We start from the raw sequence: 17,395 nt of genomic DNA, 5'->3' as shown, positions 1-17,395 counted from the left end.
ATAAGCACAAATAGTTTTTCTTGGCCCCTTGTGGGTGCGTCGTACAGCCCCAGCTGGCCAGCTACCTGAGCCCTGTGCCAGCCGCCAAAGCTGTCCCTACCAGCAGCATGCCCACCCGAGCCTTGTGCTGCCAGAACTACCCACCTGAGCTGACCCAGTGCCATGCTGCTGGGGCCAGCTGCCTGCCACCCACCTGAGCCCTGTGCTGCTGGGGCCAGCTGCCTGCCCACAAGCTGCCCAAGCCACATGCTGCCGGGGCCAGCCACCCACCCACCAGCCACCCCAGCTGCCCGCCCACCCGAGCACCATGCTGCGAGGCCAGCCAGCCAGCCACCCACCAGCCCGAGCCGCCTGTGCCCCATGCAGCTGGGGCCAGCTGCCCAAGCCCTGCAAGCTGTGAGCTGCCCACCTGAGCTCCTCCCCTCCCCTCCCCCAAAGCCAGGCACCACCAGCCCCCCATTTAACATTATCCTCCTCCTGCAACCCACTCTCACTCACCTTTGCAAGAAGCAGCTAGCTCCATGTGGAACTTCGCCGGCTGCCTGCTTTTTATAGCTGCTGCACTGAGTTGCCCACGTAAAACAGCAGGGGCTAAGAGCCAGAAGCAAAGGCTGGCTCTTTTTTGGGGTAGGGGAATGACTGCGGGGGCTGGGTCACTTTGCACCCCCCGCCACCGGAATTGCTTCACGCCCCCCCAGTTTTGGAAACCATGCTCTATAGTACAGGAGTGACAGAGAATTTTATGTAGGTAACACCCACTAGAGCTAATTGAAACAAGTGTCTGTCACAAAACATTTCAAGAGAGAAACTTTGTCTTGTTCAAAATTTGCAGTGACACTTCTCTTCCCCCGCTCCACCCCGCAAGGAAAATTATGCTTTTTTTTAAAAAACTTCTTGGCCAAGAAGAGGCTGAGAGTGAAAATTCATTCTCGCTTTTTTACAATCTTAGCTCTGGGGGGAAAAGGGAGGGGAGGGGACTAAGTCAATGTTGTTTCCCCACTACACAAAAAAAATCATTTTGGCCAAAAAGCCATTTTCCATTTTTAAAAAATGAAAAAGTTTTTTCCCCAACGGCTCTAACTAGCCTAGTGCCCATTCCCATGGGACAAAGTGCTTTCCGCAGGGAGTCACACAGCCTCTCTCTGACCCTCTCCACTGAAAGAGCAAGAGTGGCGTTTCTTCATGTAAAAAACGCTAGAGCAAAGAAGTTATACTCATATGACTAGTTGGCTAAGCATATGATTTTTAAATAATCAAGTTACACTGACAATCAAGCTGTACCTTGGATGCAGTTATATGGGCATAGAGGTACCATTTTCTATCGTAGTTTATTTCATCTCCTGAACCAGAATCTACAACACTTGGGCTATGTCTGGATTTCAGGTTTCTGTCTGAAGCCCTGAGGTCTCCTGACAGAAGTCTACCTCACTGAGAGCCTTCTGCTGACATCCCAGTCACCCTTGTTCCAAGAAGAAGAAGGGATGTGTTGGCAGAGGGGGTTCTCTCAACATTTGGCCCCATGTAGATGGACCAAATTTCAGGAAAGCCTCTCCCAACAGAACTGTTGGCAGGATATACACACATGCTTTGGGCAATTCTTGTATCCTTTGCCGACAATCCTGAGCAGTTTAGATATAGCTTAAGCACTTTTAGATGACTATAAGTGCCACCACAAGAAAGGGGTTTTGACACTAACAAAACCAGAACAGTTAAAACAGAAGCATTTCCTTGTGTAGATAAACTGAGGACAAGGCCTGCAGAGAGGCAAAGCTCTTAAGAGTTTAAAGGTGCAGCACACACAGGAAGCAAAGGCTCCCATTTTCATACTTACATCACAGAAGTGTAAGAGCTATTATTAAAATACTGCCAAGTGTAAATTGTAATGGCCAATTAATACATGCCATGAGTGGCTTCACAGTGCCACTAAAAGGTGTATTAATGAACCACTAAAACATCCCCCATCATTTCTTGATGCTATCTTATCTCATTTTTGTAATGAAATGCTCTTAAATCAAAATATACTATAGAGATGGAAGGAGATAAAACCACTGGTTAAGAAAAGGATGAGAAATGGCAAGAAACGAACATGAAGTTTGGTTTCCGAATGTTCATATAAAGACTGAAACACCAATCACATGGGAATGAAATCACCTTACACCAGCCTTGGAGGCCAGTCCTTCGCTATCAACCTGCCGGGTCTTCCGTAGCATTACTATGAAGTATCAAAGACAAGTTTAAGACAGGAAGAGGTGCGTGACGCCTGGACCTACACTATACCAACATGCAAGGCAATGGATCATTTTAAGAACCAGGGCGTATTAATATTTCATTCCCCATCTGGTCTTTACAAATTGCTCTGCCTATGAAGCTAACGCCTTTTTCTAGCGACTTCCAGCTGCTTTTTGAGGACAGTCTCCTATCCTACACCACGGCCTTTGTTGAATGGGCTAGGTTCTGCTGCCTGCCCCTGGTTAATGCAATGAAAATGTGTCTTTCATAAAACCTCATTTTACTATCCATGAGGGATGGGCTACCCTTAAAGCAACGTATCATGCAACTGCACCAATGCAGCCATGCTGCTGTAGTACTTCACTCCTAAGCCAACAAGAGACCCTCTGCCACCAAAGGAGTTAATCTACTTCTACAAGAGGTGGCGTAGCTATGTCAATCGGAGAACATCTATACTGGGGTTTAGGTTGGCTTAGCTATCTATGTTGCTCAGAGCTACATTGTCATGAGTGAGGCAATAATACAGATGTAAATTCCAAGGGCAGACTTGGCCTAAGATTCTCTTCATGACTGTCTCCATGCTATGCTCAGCCCATCGCATGCATTAAGTAAGCAAAACTACTTCTTCTAATGGAAACAAAAGCAATCAAAAAGAAAGAGCAGTTTGCCTCAGCCAGCCTTCCTCCTGAGCTTTGCTTGTTCTGGGAGTCTCTCTCTGGCTCTTCCCCTACTTCCCCCTTTTTCCTCAAAGACGGGCCCTGCAGGTGGCTGACATGAGTCAATAGCTCATTTCATTTTCAGCGTTCCCCAGCTACCCTGAATAAGCATGTTTGCCAGAGGCGTAGCTAACTTGATCTCTAGCAACATGGTTATCACCTTTTGAAATATAATTATACCTGGAGTCCACGCAGATTGTGTGATGGTGTAACTACTTTAGTTAGGGCTGTATTTATTTCATCAGAAGTTGTACCATGACAGCAGCTGAGTGGATATAAGCTTCCTAGTATAAAAGCTGCATCCCTCTGACCAGCTACCCCATGCTGCTTATCCCTATGGCCATGAATTTCCTAAACAAACCAGCAGTGACTACAGTGTCCTGGGAGAACAGGTGAAGGGCACGCAACTTGTGTTCTCATTCATCCTCTCCGTTGAGGGTAAAGGCTGTGCATTCTAGAGATGAATGCATGGCTGCACAGAGAAGCCGTGTCTACACGTGCACGCTACTTCGAAGTAGCGGCACTAACTTCGAAATAGTGCCCGTCACGGCTACACATGGCGAGCGCTATTTTGAAGTTGAAATCGACGTTAGGTGGTGAGATGTCGAAGCCGCTAACCCCATGAGGGGATGGGAATAGCGCCCTACTTCGACGTTCAACGTCGAAGTAGAGCACATGTAGACGATCCGCATCCCGCAACATCGAAAGAGCGGGGTCCGCCATGGTGGCCATCAGCTGAGGGGTTGAGAGACGCTCTCTCTCCAGCCCCTGTGGGGCTCTATGGTCACCGTGTGCAGCAGCCCTTAGCCCAGGGCTTCTAGCTGCTGCTGCGGCAGCTGGGGATCCATGCTGCATGCACAGGGTCTGCAGCAGTTGTCGGCTCTGTGGATCTTGTGTTGTATAGTGCAACTGTGTCTGGGAGGGGCCCTTTAAGGGAGCGGCTTGCTGTTGAGTCCACCCTGTGACTCTGTCTGCAGCTGTGCCTGGCACCCTTATTTTGATGTGTGCTACTTTGGCGTGTAGACGTTCCCTCGCAGCGCCTATTTTGATGTGGTGCTGCCCAACGTCGAAGTAGAACGTCGACGTTGCCAGCCCTGGAGGATGTGTAGACGTTATTCATCGAAATAGACTATTTTGATGTCGCTATATCGAAATAAGCTATTTCGATGTAGCGTGCACGTGTAGACGTAGCCACAGTGTCAACAAGAGGGCTTGGCTTCCTCAACCATGTACAAAGAAGAGAAAAACATCTTCACGCACCAACCTGCCAGCCTAGGGAGGAGGGTTTAAACTAGATTCAAAGAGGGCAGATAAACTCACCTTTCTTATGCTTAATACAAGGCTAGATGTTTGGAGGAAGATGAGGCCATGGAAAAATCAGAGAGTCATGGGGCAACAAGAGCAAGATCAGTAGACAAGTCTGATAACCAAATGCAAGGTGTCTGGGGAATAAATAGGAAGAACTGGAAGAGCTTCATACACGAGACAAATGGTTTATTCGGCATCACACGAATTTGGCAGGATAAACCTCACAACTGGAATATTGGTATGAAGGGATGTAGTTTATTCAGGAATATCAGGAGGAAGGGAGAAGGTGTTGTGTTATACCTCAAGAATACACTTGTCCAGAGGGAGGTAAGAGGCAGACCTGTTGAAACCTCTGGGTGACCCTTCTGGACCCCTTCCAGTCCTACATTCCTATAACAACTCCTGAAAGGTACAAATTTCTCCTGTGCATTCCTGACATGATCAGTTCTTCCACCCCTTCCGTATTCCGTGACAATGTATAAATTAATAAGGAGTCTTACTGGTCCCATCAAGTGTGAAACATGGCAGCTATAACAAATGGAACCTCAGATGACTGATCCCTAACACATCCCTAAAGATGTAACCGTACACTCATGGGAATGACTTCATCCACCACTGAAGTACAGCAGCCTGCCAAACTACACGTGATTTTAGGACAGACAGCTGAGGAGAATTATACACTAAATTAAACTGGAGGGACCACAGAGCTTGTTGAGGATCCTCTGTGCAGAAGGATTCTCTGATCTAGAAGAGGGCCACCAGCCCTGCCATGTTCCATTCCCTCCAGGCACTGCAGAGTGCTCTCCAGGGTTGAAGCATCATGTGGAGGAGGACACAGGCAGTGAGCAAGCAAGGCTGGGCTGTAAGACCTTTCCCACAGGACTCACCATTATGGGAACTCCCCAGCCCCTCGCTTTTATGAAGTCAGATCCCAGCAGCATGCCAAGAACCCATGGTCAACGTGGATTCACAGGTTCTCTCCATGGATGGCCCAACCTCCTGAAGATCCCCAGGAGCTGGAGAGTACATGGCCTGTTCTGCAAGGTGGGGCGTTAAAAACAATCACCACACCTCGGACAATGCAGAAGTTGGTAGGAAAGATCTGTGACCCTGCCCTTGCAGAGTCTGTCTCATGGGAGCGACAATCAGGCCCTTAGTTTGAGGGGCCATGTGTTATTTTCCATACAGCAAAGACATCAGGACTTACTCCTTTGGGCAACCTTCTGCCTTCTCACCCTCTTCAAAACAGGCTTCTACCAAGCTGGGCAATTCAGTAGGCTGAGCTCAGCTTTGCTTTTTTAGCCCCAAGTACAGATTTAGCATTTGCCTGAAGATATTAGTATTACAATTAGCTATTTCAACAGGGTCTAGAGGCCCCAAACAAGTCCAGTGCTGAGCACAACAAGGCCTGAACACACATGGTAAGAAAGCAGGTGACATCCTAGCAAGAGGAGATTCAGCCATGAGGTTTAACCAGGTGCCACTCCCTCAGTCTGTCTGAAGAGGTACTTGGTTGAGAGCCTGGCTATGACCCCAATCCAGCAAAGTACTTGAACATACTAGGCACATACTTAAATATGTGTCTACACCTATTGCACTGCAAGAGCGCCTCTGTAGTGGGCTTAGTGAAAATGCTACTTACACCAATGCGAGAGCCTCTCCCATCAGAGCAAGAGGTGGTAGCTATGGGGACAGAGCTCTCCACCCCAAGGTTTCGGTTGCAATAAATGTATTACTTAGTGGTGCGGATCTTCCACTCCTCTGGGCTAAATGTACAAAATTTAACTTTTCAAATGATGCATCAAGCAAAAGCTATGGATATGACCAACCCGAGCGTACCACCGGCTTGGCCTGCCTGCATAGCATGCGAAGGGATATGTACTTTCACATTCTGCCTTTGCACCGTGTAGAAGTGATGTCCTCAGGAATGCAAATCCTTTTATAAAGACAGGATTTTATCCGTGACAGGTTCCATTCTCAATTGTAGTATGACTGTTGGGTCAGCACTGCCTGCCAGCAATCCACGAGCATACATGAAATAACCTCTATTTGCTGTACTGTAAATGTGCACCATGTAAAAGTGGGGAGGAAACATCTTTCTAAATTCTGCATTTATCATAGAATCATAGAACTGGAAGGGAGCTCAAGAGGCAACCTGGTCCAGGCAGGACTAAATACCATCTAGACCATCCCTGACAGGCGTTTGTCTAACTTGCTCTTAAAAATCTCTGAGGATGGAGATTCTACAATCTCTCCAGGCAATTTACTCCAGTGTTTAACGATCCCAACAGTGAGGAAGTTTTTCTTTATGTCCAACCTGAAGTATTTCTTGTTCTATCCTCAAAGGTTAAAAGGGAACAGTTTCTCTCTCTCCTCTTTGAAACACCCTTGTATGTACTTTTAAACTGTTATGTTCCCTCTCCGTCTTCTCTTCTCCACGCTAACCAAACCCAATTCTTTCAATCTTCCCTGAGAAGTCATGTTTTCTAGATGATACATCGTTTTTGTGGCTCTTCTCTCTACTTTTCCCAATTTGTCCACGTCTTTCCTGAAATGTGTCACCCAGAACTGGATATAGTAGTTCAGTTGAGGCCTAATCAGCAAAGGATAGAGCAGAAGAATTACTTCTTGTGTCTTACAACACTCCAGCTAATCCATCTAAGAATGATGTTCGTTCATTCTCTCTCTCTCTCTCCCCCCCTTTTTTTTTTCTAAACAATATTACACTGTTGACTCATTTATCTTGTGGTCCACTATAATCCCCAGATCCCTTTCTGCAGTACTCCTTCCTAGGTAGTCATTTCCCACTTTGTTCCTTCCTACTACTTTGCATTTGTTCTTCTTGAATTTCATCCTATTTACCTTAGACTATTTCTCTAGTTTGTCCAAGTCATTTTGAATTATAATCCTATAATTCTGTAATAATTATAATCCTGCAACCTTGGGAACTAAAGTCCTGTGCTCTACCACATGAGCTAAGCGCCAGCTGGCTCTCAGCCAAGGCTGTAGAGCAGAGACTTCACTCTCCCTAGTACGTGGTCTCAGTGCCCCTGGGGTTACAGCACAAAAACTAAAATTGTGCAAAGATGACAGAAAACATACTCCCATAAACACAGTTTGATGAGGAGAAAAAATGCCCTCCTGTTATGTCCCTCCAGCACAATCTGCCACTCTTTAGGCATGGAAAAGGCTAATATTCACATCATGTTAATCGCTTAATTTGCTTTAAAAATATTACAGCTCAGCCTCCTCCACAGGTCATGTCAAGACAGAACAGAAATAGACTACAGTAAACATTTGTGTGGTTATTCCTGTATTGCTTTCCAGTAAAAGGCAACCGCATATATGACCATTCGCAAAGTGAACTGAAATGGATGCTTGTCTGAAGTAGTTTCCTTTACTTGTTTTCAGTGCCCACCATTAAAAAGTCAACATTTACCAACGAATTGTTGGGCAAAAGTTGGGCAAAAGTTGGGCAAAAAACGAATTGTTGGGCAAAAGTCAGCATGGTTTCTGCAGAGGGAAGTCGTGTCTAACTAATCTATTAGAATTCTTTGAAGGGGTTAATAAACATGCGGACAAGGGGCACCCAGTGGACATAATATACCTAGATTTCCAGAAAGCCTTTGACACGGTCCCACACCAAAGGCTTTTATGTAAATTAGGTGGTCATGGGATAGGAGGAAAGATCCTTTCATGGATCGGGAATTGGTTAAAAGACAAAAAACAAAGGGTGGGAATAAATGGTAAATTTTCACAATGGAGGAGGGTAACTAGTGGTGTTCCCCAGGGGTCAGTCCTGGGACCGATCCTGTTCAACTTGTTCATCAATGATCTAGAAAATGAGGTAAGCAGCGAGGTGGCAAAGTTTGCAGATGACACCAAGTTGTTCAGGACAGTCAAAACCAAAAGGGATTGTGAAGAACTACAAAAAGATCTCAGCAAACTGAGTGATTGGGCAGCAAAATGGCAAATGAAATTTAATGTGGGTAAGTGTAAGGTAAGTGTAAGGCATGTTGGAAAAAATAACCCAAATTACACGTACTACATGATGGGGTCAAATTTAGCTACGACAGATCAGGAAAGGGATCTTGGAGTTATAGTGGACAGTTCTCTGAAGACATCCACGCAGTGTGCAGCGGCAGTTAGTAAGGCAAATAGGATGTTAGGAATTATTAAAAAAGTGATCGATAATAAGACAAAAGATATCATACTTCCCCTATATAAAACTATGGTACGCCCACATCTTGAGTACTGCGTGCAGATGTGGTCTCCTCAACTCAAAAAAGATATATTGGCATTAGAAAAGGTTCAGAAAAGGGTGACTAAGATGATTAGGGGCTTGGAACGGGTCCCATATGGGGAGAGGCTAGAGAGACTGGGACTTTTCAGTTTGGAAAAGAGGCGATTGAGGGGCGATATGATAGAGGTATATAAAATCATGAATGGTGTGGAGAAAGTGAATATAGAAAAATTATTTACCTTTTCCCATAATACAAGAACTAGGGGACACCAAATGAAATTGATGGGTAGTAGGTTCAAAACTAATAAAAGGAAATTTTTCTTCACACAGCGCACAGTCAACCTGTGGAACTCCTTGCCCGAGGAGGCTGTGAAGGCCAGGACTCTATTAGGGTTTAAAAAAGAGCTTGATAAATTTTTGCAGGTTAGGTCCATAAATGGCTATTAGCCAGGGATAAAGTATGGTGCCCTAGCCTTCAGAACAAGGGCAGGAGCTGGATGGCAGGAGATAAATCACTTGATCATTGCCTTCTGTTCTCCTTCTCTGGGGCACCTGGCATTGGCCATCGTCGGCAGATGGGATGCTGGGCTGGATGGACCTTTGGTCTGACCCAGTATGGCCATTCTTATGTTCTAACAGTTGACTCAGACACTGGGGGTTCTCAGACCTCACCAGAAAGAAAGGTGACCTTTAAAGTGGCAACCATTAAACTTAGCCAGTTTTCATTGCTACAGTTTGTGGGAACCATAGTAACAATTACACACAAAATAAGATGGTTGAGTCCAAGACAAACAAGCTGACTGAACTGTGGGCCTGCCAGAGATTTTATTGAGACACCTTAAAAAAAATCCCTCTTGCTGTGACTTACCACTCAGTAGTAATAGAATTGCTCAGATGACTAGAAGGCACGAGTGTTACTGTTTCAACGGCAATAGACTGGCCCACCATTGATCTGAAGATAAAGCTTCAGAAACCCTCAGCAGAGGTGTCCTGCCAGTTCTTCACTGATGTGACAGCACAAAGTTGTAACAAAATGGTGGCCACTCACTTCAGATTACTCACCTGATAAGTATTTGCTCTTTGATAACCTCAATAAACGTAGCATTTGAAGTATTTCCTGGAGTATGGATAGTGAAAGGAGAGGATTGGTTATCTTTTTAACAATTATGAAATTGACCAGTTTCTAATAGTCACCACTGCCCTTTGGGCTCATACAGTAATTTGGATCAGAAGATTCCAATGCACTCTACAGACATTAACCAAACCTCCGGACCCCTGTGAAGCAGATATTGCTCCCACCCACCCGCATAGGGAGGCAGACAGTTACTGGACTTAGTCGCTCAAAGTCACAGTCTATAGCAGAACTGACATAAGAACACTCACATCCTTTCTCCCAGTCTGCATAGTTGTGCCTGTCTACTTCTCACTTTGAACATCCATCCCCACAGGACAAGTAATTCTCCCTATATCCTCTGGCTATCAGAATACAGACTACAATGGAGCCAAAAGAGCTCAACAACATGAAAACCAACAGGGTAGTGTACAAGTACAGTGTACAAATGGGAGCAGGACCAGTGTGTGGCTACCAGATTCATAGTTTTAGGAAAGGAGTGTAGCTGAGTGCAGCTCACAAGTTTCGTACATATTCCAAGTTTGGTTTCATCACAGTGTTCAAAGTTTCAGAAACAAATTTATGACGTCCCTTTACGGTACCTGCTGCTTGCCTTTCGTGCCAGGTCTGAAAGTAACAGAAAAATCCTACCCATATAATATAGGAAGTGTTTATGGTTTGGAAGTTGAATGAAAAAAAAAAACCACTATGTTGAAGTGAATAATGAATTTTTTATTTATCTAGACATTAGACTATTCATGTATCTTTTTTGTCTGCAAAAGTTATGCCTGCTTTACCACAATCCTAATCTCTACATATCTCTTTCACTTTTTATCTTCACACCTGTCTCTTTTAACAAGATTAAGAATTACACCAGCTGCTTGTTGGAGCACTAGCAGCTGCGTGGTACCCACTGATTTAAATTTAAAAGCTAAAAGTCCAGTGGAACTCAATGATTTTGGAAAAGCAGGGTTACTGACAACAGTCTAAAAAGGAAGGCCCTGCAGAGACTGTGTGTTGCAGATAGCTCTGCAGAAGGGGAGGAACGCTGCCTGCCAGGGCAAAAGACCTTTGACTCTTCCTGCAAAGGGGCTTGGCATATTCTTGTTTCAGGCCAGAAGTAAAATTTCTGCGCAAGAAGTTTCCTAGTAGTAAGAATAGTACACCTAGTTGTCTAAAACATACCTCTGTCATTTTTGGATCGGTGGCAGATGTGACCACTAGTGACATCTAAGAGTTCTCTCTATGAATCCATGCCCAATTGTGAAAACTTATTTCAAGTCCCGAATCTTAATTTATCAAATATCACTTGTTCACTGCTTCTGGAGATAGTTATTGGGACACTTCAAGCAGCAGATGGTTCAGTGAGGTTTCTGCACCAGAGGCAGCTTTCAGCATAGTTACTAATAAAAACTGTAATAAGCTACATGTGCAAAAAAGCCAATTAAGACACATGCACATATTGTCTTACATAGCCACTGAGGCGGGGGTGGAGAGCACAAGAAGGGGGTTGTTTTGTTTTTAAAGAAAAAAGTTCAGGTGAAAAAAAAATCATATGAAGGCACTTCTTAGCAAAACAAAGATTTCTGTTGTTTGAAGACTATTGTCAAGCTTTGCAGTCAACAACTTTGAAGATCTTTTGGAGAAAGCTGCTTTATCAGACTGTCCCAAAGCTTAGAATGTCAATCCTTTGTTAGAGGACTAATCAAACTGAAAACAAGGCTATTTATGACTAGGTCTGCATGCCCTGTTTTATTTACTTGGTTGAATTTTGCTGCCCACGTTTAAAATCGAGGTCTTAAAAAGGCAATGGACTGCAGACGAATCAGACCTAGTTTATCTTTAAACCACGGAATAAAAAATAAGTGCTCTAGCAGTGACTTCCCCCTGTAAAAATAATGGAATGAAATCAAGATTATTTTTTTTTAATCATCTTGCACTCCTGCCTCCTCCCAGATGATTCAGTTCTTCTGTACTTCTACAGGGATGCTCCTATCCATAAAATATGTAGTTTGTGAATACTTTTCGCTTAGTAAATAAAGCAGCTGGGAAGGTGGTATCTGACAGGAAGATGTTAGTGCAAGATAGGTTTCTGTTCATATCTGTTGGCATAAAGAGAAAAATCCTTAAGATAGTGACTAACTATTGCAATTTTCACTGTAAAATGTAGTAGCATATGGCTCTTATGCAAATTCAGTAGGGGAGTGTATTTAAGAAGCAACTTGATGCAGCTTTTGTACGCCTGTTGTCTCTTCTTCAAAGCAGTAAGTGCTGCACATGGAGGAAAGAAAACAGCTTTCCTGATTTTTTTTCCTTTGTCCTCTGTACTGTAAGTCAGTTTCCCCGATGCTATAGCTCTGGAAGAATTTCAGCTCAAACAAAAGTCAACTAAGACAAGACAGAGCCCTGCACCCACTTCCTGCCTTCCTATTATTCTGCACACCGTCTCTTTTGCACTAGCTGACAGCCTGCGGTTCTGACAATGCAGCGAACAAGGCAACGAATGGCAGAACACAGCTGTGCATTTCAGAATCTCCCCGTATTCATTTGCCAAACAAAACCAATACCCAAAGAGACAGCGAAGATTAAGATGCAATAGGACCACATTGAATCCGTGCCTCAGAGCAGCCAGGGGCTCCTTTTAACAATGCGTTCAAGCAAGCGATAGAGATTTACCTTCAAAATGCAGGCCATGTTCTTTTCCTATCCTTCCTGCCACAAAGCAGCAGGGCTCTACTTTGTCAGAAGCAGTTCCAGTGTGAGGCAAAAGGCTGGTGGAGCTGCAGAGCTGCTAAAAGTCCCCCCTACATTCCTGAAGAGCCACATAAGGGTCCCACAATTCTAAGATCCGTTAGTCCTATTAGTCTTTTCATGCCCTGTTTGTTCCACCCATCAGCTTCTGCCACTGGCTAGCTGCCAGCTCAGCACCTCCCCTTAGTCACATGATTGAATTTGATTCATGACTCTAGCTTGTATTTTTTTAAGCTCTTGGATGTTTTCTATCATATGATATGTACCAAATGGCAGCTCCATAGGGTGCAGATGTCTGTGGGATTTGAAAAGCAAGCTGCTCACTTACAGGGAATCCGAATTAGTCCCTCTTAATGGATCAACAGCAAATATTTCTCCAGGTCAGGTCAGGAGAGTTCAGAGAGAAAGAGAGAGAGTGTGTTTTACTAGGACTGCAAAAAAAATCCATGGCTTGGTATGGAATATTTGTTTGCACCCTCAAACCCCTTTGTACTACTGGGGTTTGCCTTTCTCTGGAACGGCCTGTAAAAACGAGCCACTCACCCAGAGTAACCACCGTAAATAACCTATTTGAGAGTCTTCTGTTGTGCCCTGTGTCTCACTTTGTATTATGGAGGAGTCAGGGCAGGGCACTGGGAGTGTCAGACTGAGGGTTCAGGGAGCTGGGGCAATTCCAGTCATTGCTGGGTTACTTTACTTGGCTGGCAGTTGGGTCCCTGCTCTGTTGCTCTTGTCCACTGCCAAGAGATGGAAGACAGCAGTGTAGGCACTGCCACAGAAAAATACAGCAATGGCGCAAGGGAGTCCCCGGCCTGCTGCTCCCTTCCCCTTTCTTCTTCCCAGGAGCCGCTGGCAGCAGCGAACACCATGGCCTGCACTTGCGCTGCCCGCCATCCAGCAAGAGATGGGCAGCAGGACACGCTCAGACACACCAAGACCCCAGCTGGGAGTGTGCACACGCCCACTCCAGCATGCCTCCCGCTGGCCCCTTTCACACCTGCCTGGCTCACCTGGCTGCACACACAGGGCCACCAGCACCAGCCTCCAGCAAGAGCCCGGCCGGGAGAAAGTACCGCAAGTCACACCCTGTGTGCCTACAGCAAAGTGTCGCAGCAGGCTCCTGACAGAGCAGCACACCAAAGTGTGCTACCTTACTTTCACCTCCGCCTCTTCCTGGCTTCATCAGTCAGGAAATCCTGTGTCTTCTCCCACCTGAGCTTTTGTCCAGCCTCCTCTGACAGTTGGGTAACACTAACCAGCTGCCGTGTTTATCTAAAATAAGCCCTTCTAGGCCTTTTCTCTGCTGGGGAATGTTAAGTGCAGATGGGGCAGATAGCTCATTATCACACCTGAATGTCAGGGAGACGGGAAGAGCTATTGAGAGAGAAGATTGTCTACACTCACTGGAAAATCAGCACTGCAGAGGTCAATCTTCTGGAGCTTAATTTAGCATGCCTGGTAGGAACACACTAAACCAAACACACGGGGCACCCTTGTCAATACTGGGGTGCCTGCTCCTCTCAAAGAGTAAGGAGTGTTGATGGGAGCGTTCACTCCTGCTGACCTCCCAGAGCAGAGACAGCACTGAAGCACATTGGCTCCAGCTACATAATTAACAAGAAGTCCTGAGGCACCTTATAGACTCACAGATATTTTGGAGCATAAGCTTTCGTGGGCAAAGACCCGCTTCGTCAGCTGTGAGTCTATAAGGTGCCTCAGGACTTCTTGCTGTTTTTGAAGATACAGACTAACTCGGCGACCTCTCTGATAATTAACAAAGCTGGAATTAAGTACATATCTTAATTTGATCTTCCCCCCTACTGTAGGCCTGGCCTTAGCATGCGGCCTGAGCAACCTGGAAGGATGAAACTTAGGAGCAAGCAAATATGGGAGAAGCTTCGAGCTCAACTTTGTCAACCTGTTGATAGTAAAAACCCCAACCCCAACCGGGCAACCAGTTTGGACACTGCTTAGTGTGTGCACTGTGCCTCAGAGCAGGCTGGGAAAGCACCTGCTCACGCACAGAGAAAAACCTGTCCAGAGTACAGAATAGATCCATCAAGCCTGGAAAGTGCCATGTAAATGTGTCACTGGGAGGGTCTGACACAGTAACAGTTACCCTTTGAAATTCAAGGACTGAGTTTGCAAGTGACAGGTGGTCAAGGCCTCAATCCCACTACAAGGCTGCAATTCAGCCTGCGATGGCTACTGTAAAAAGTGAGTGAGTCAGAGGAAAATGACAGTCAAAAACCAAATGCGTGTGTTGTGAATGAGAGTCAGGCAAGGGTTAAACAGTTTTAACCACACCAAGAGACGGGTTGGGGCCTTGGAATGTGGCAACAGCCAATGGAATGCAGCTAACGAAATTCAAATCTGGAAACGCGCAGCGGGCAGGGTCCTTTCGTGTGAGATTTAGAGAGCCCCAGAGCAGAAAGGGGGACATGACTTCCCAGGAAACTCCCCCAAGCTCAACAAAACTAAGTAGGGAAAAGCATTTCAATAGATGGGTTAGGGAGTTTATTATTCAGCTTTATGCGTTGACAACTGGTTTTGACTTCACAAGTTGGACCTCCCAGGTCTGGCACCAGTGAGACCTGGCCAGCCCCGAACAAAAAGAGGTCCTCCACTGCCACAACTCCAGCCCGTTAGCTCTCCTACCTCAAGCCCAAGCCTGGATACTGCCTGCTGCAGCCCCCTGCTGCCCACCCCACCCTGCCACCACAGGATCTAGCCCCATTATGGCTGCTGAGGGCTTCAGCCCCATAGCTGCTACTACAGAGGGCTCTGGCCCAGACCATTGATGCCACCACCACCAATGGCTCTGGCCAGAGCTGCAAACCCCACTGTCACAGGCTCCAGCCCAGGGTCCTCCGGTCCAGCAACATCTGACAGGACCATGGATATTTCTGGACCAGAGAATCCCATTTGTCAGGGGTATAACCTGTATTATGCTTTTCAAACACGGAGTCTCTTCACCCAAGGATTACGATCTCTGTGATACACCAGTTCAAGCTTGCAGACATGTCTTTTGTTGTGTTTAAGAAAGTCCCTTTCTTTGTTAAATGACCTGCTGTGATCCATGGGCATGTGCAGAGAGAGACAGAGAGAGGCCTCAAGCCTGTGCACTCGCTCAGCAACTCACCTTCAGAGATCATGGTTTCTTTGTTTACTCACTCCTTGGGGACAGGAGTTTGGGCCACCCTCAGAAAGCAGATTCCCAAGAGAATTCTCTTCAGTAAAGGGGTTTTTTGCATGTGCATGGTAGCAACTACTGACTGACTCCAGGGACACTGGAATGAGGGAGAATCTTCTGTTTCTAGAGGACGTTTAGAGGCAGGGTTTGGCAGTTTGATTAGGCTAGTTGGACCCCATTATCTGCACTTGGAGTGCCATGGTGGGGAAATCAGCAGTGACATGGTGGGCAGTGTGCTAGGATCACAGACCTCAGTGTTTAAAAAAAAAAAAGTACACAAGGTTTTCCTTTTGGCTGTTTGCAGGCGTTGACATTTTTTCCTCTCTCTCCTTCTGCTGCCTTGGGGAAAGACACACACAAGGTTAATCCCGTGAAGCCAGAGTCCAACACAGCTTTTTTTCCCTAGCTTTCAGGGCAGCTCGACAGCTAGGCTAAATAGGGAAGGAAGCAGCCCAGTGCATGATTTTGCGGTTGAGCAGAGTAGCTTCTGGAGCAACCAACCTTCCCTAAGCAACACACTGAGGTGGAAGCAATTGCAGATCAGATCCATGGAGAGTGGATTGGCACATGACCCTGAGGGCGAAAGGGAGAGAACTTCAGGGAAGGTGGCAGCCCTGCCCCACCCAGACCAACACCAGCATGTCCAGAGGTCTCCAAGTCAGGCAAAAATCTAACTAGCTAAGGCAGAGATGGACTTCTTCCTACGGAGGGTGGAGCTGGAGCTAACAGTGAATCAGGCAGAAATTGAACTGGAGAAGACCAGGAGGCAGGACACTCCAGGTACAAAAACTAACCACTCTGCTCCAATCACTGTTCCCCACCTCAGGAAATTCTCCATGTACCAGGTGGGAGATAACACAGAGGACCTCTTCCTAAATTCTGAAAGGGCCTGTCAGGGGTACAACATCCCCAAGGACCAATGCATGAGACCACAACTCAGTGGTCCCTTACTAGAAGTGCAGCTGACATTTTATGAACGGTTTAAGCCAGACTGATGATGCCTCACTCATGAACAAGCTTGTTGCCATTTCAGAGCCCTAAAGTGGAACCAGGACATGGTATTTCCCCAACATGCCTTCGTGTAGCCAAAAGCTGGGGAATGAGGATCTCAGGAGAGAAGGCTGACACCTGGGAAAAGTTCCATTTTCATCAGGAGAGAGAACAGTTCCTAGAGGGTGTTCCTGGAGATATTAAAGGGTACATCCTAGATGGGAAGCCCCAGTCCCTAAGGCTATGTCTAGGCTACAGGGATTTCTCAGCTGAAGTTTGTGTCGGAAGATAACTAGCAACAAAACTTCTGTCATCAGATCACATCCAGAGTGCAAGGCGGGTTGAAGGAGCAGCCTTCAGTAATCGTCCCCAGAGCACCCCAGCAGAAGCCTCAGGTCCACAGCCTGACTCTGTCCCTACCACAACCCTTCCCTTTGCCCCTTCACCCCTCTGTGACCCCTGCACAACAACCATGGACACGGGTGTGGTGAACAAATAAGAGGCTTGTACTAAAAGTGTTCAAATACAGCGCCAGTCAAAATTATTTACAGATAAGTGACCTGCGTAGGTATTTACAGTGAGGGAGGAGGTGCCTGGCACAGGGGTGAGGACATCAGAAGTTAGAGGGGATGGGGGCCATGACCCCAAGTGGTGTCTGCTTGGAATCCCCTCCCGCTGCAGTCACAGGGCCCCTGTTGGAGCTAGGCTAGGACCAGCACCAGGGGGAACCATGGGCAGGGAGGGGCTGTGGTAGGGTCTGAGTGGGTAGGGGCAGCAGTGGGGTCTGGCCATGGCCATTGCCCATTGGAGCAGGTGGGGGTCCAGGACACCCTGCAGGAGGGCTGGTGGATGCA

General features: G+C 46.4%; 1 protein-coding gene across 1 annotated transcript in view; it reads right to left on the bottom strand.

Moving 5' to 3' along the window:
* ST6GALNAC3 (ST6 N-acetylgalactosaminide alpha-2,6-sialyltransferase 3) overlaps nucleotides 1-12,487 on the bottom strand; it is a 308,982-nt gene extending 296,495 nt beyond the window's left edge. The window contains exon 1 of the mRNA XM_075002902.1: nucleotides 12,284-12,487. Coding sequence (XP_074859003.1) covers nucleotides 12,284-12,301 — 18 coding nt within the window. The 5' untranslated portion in view covers nucleotides 12,302-12,487. The remainder of the gene's footprint in view (nucleotides 1-12,283) is intronic.
* Between the last annotated feature and the right edge of the window lie 4,908 nt (nucleotides 12,488-17,395).

This window comes from Carettochelys insculpta, chromosome 9 (genome assembly GCF_033958435.1).
Source record: "Carettochelys insculpta isolate YL-2023 chromosome 9, ASM3395843v1, whole genome shotgun sequence".
NCBI classification, from domain to species: Eukaryota; Metazoa; Chordata; order Testudines; family Carettochelyidae; genus Carettochelys; species Carettochelys insculpta.
The sequence above is the reverse complement of the archived record's forward strand: the minus strand, read 5'-3'. Positions and strand labels throughout refer to the sequence as shown.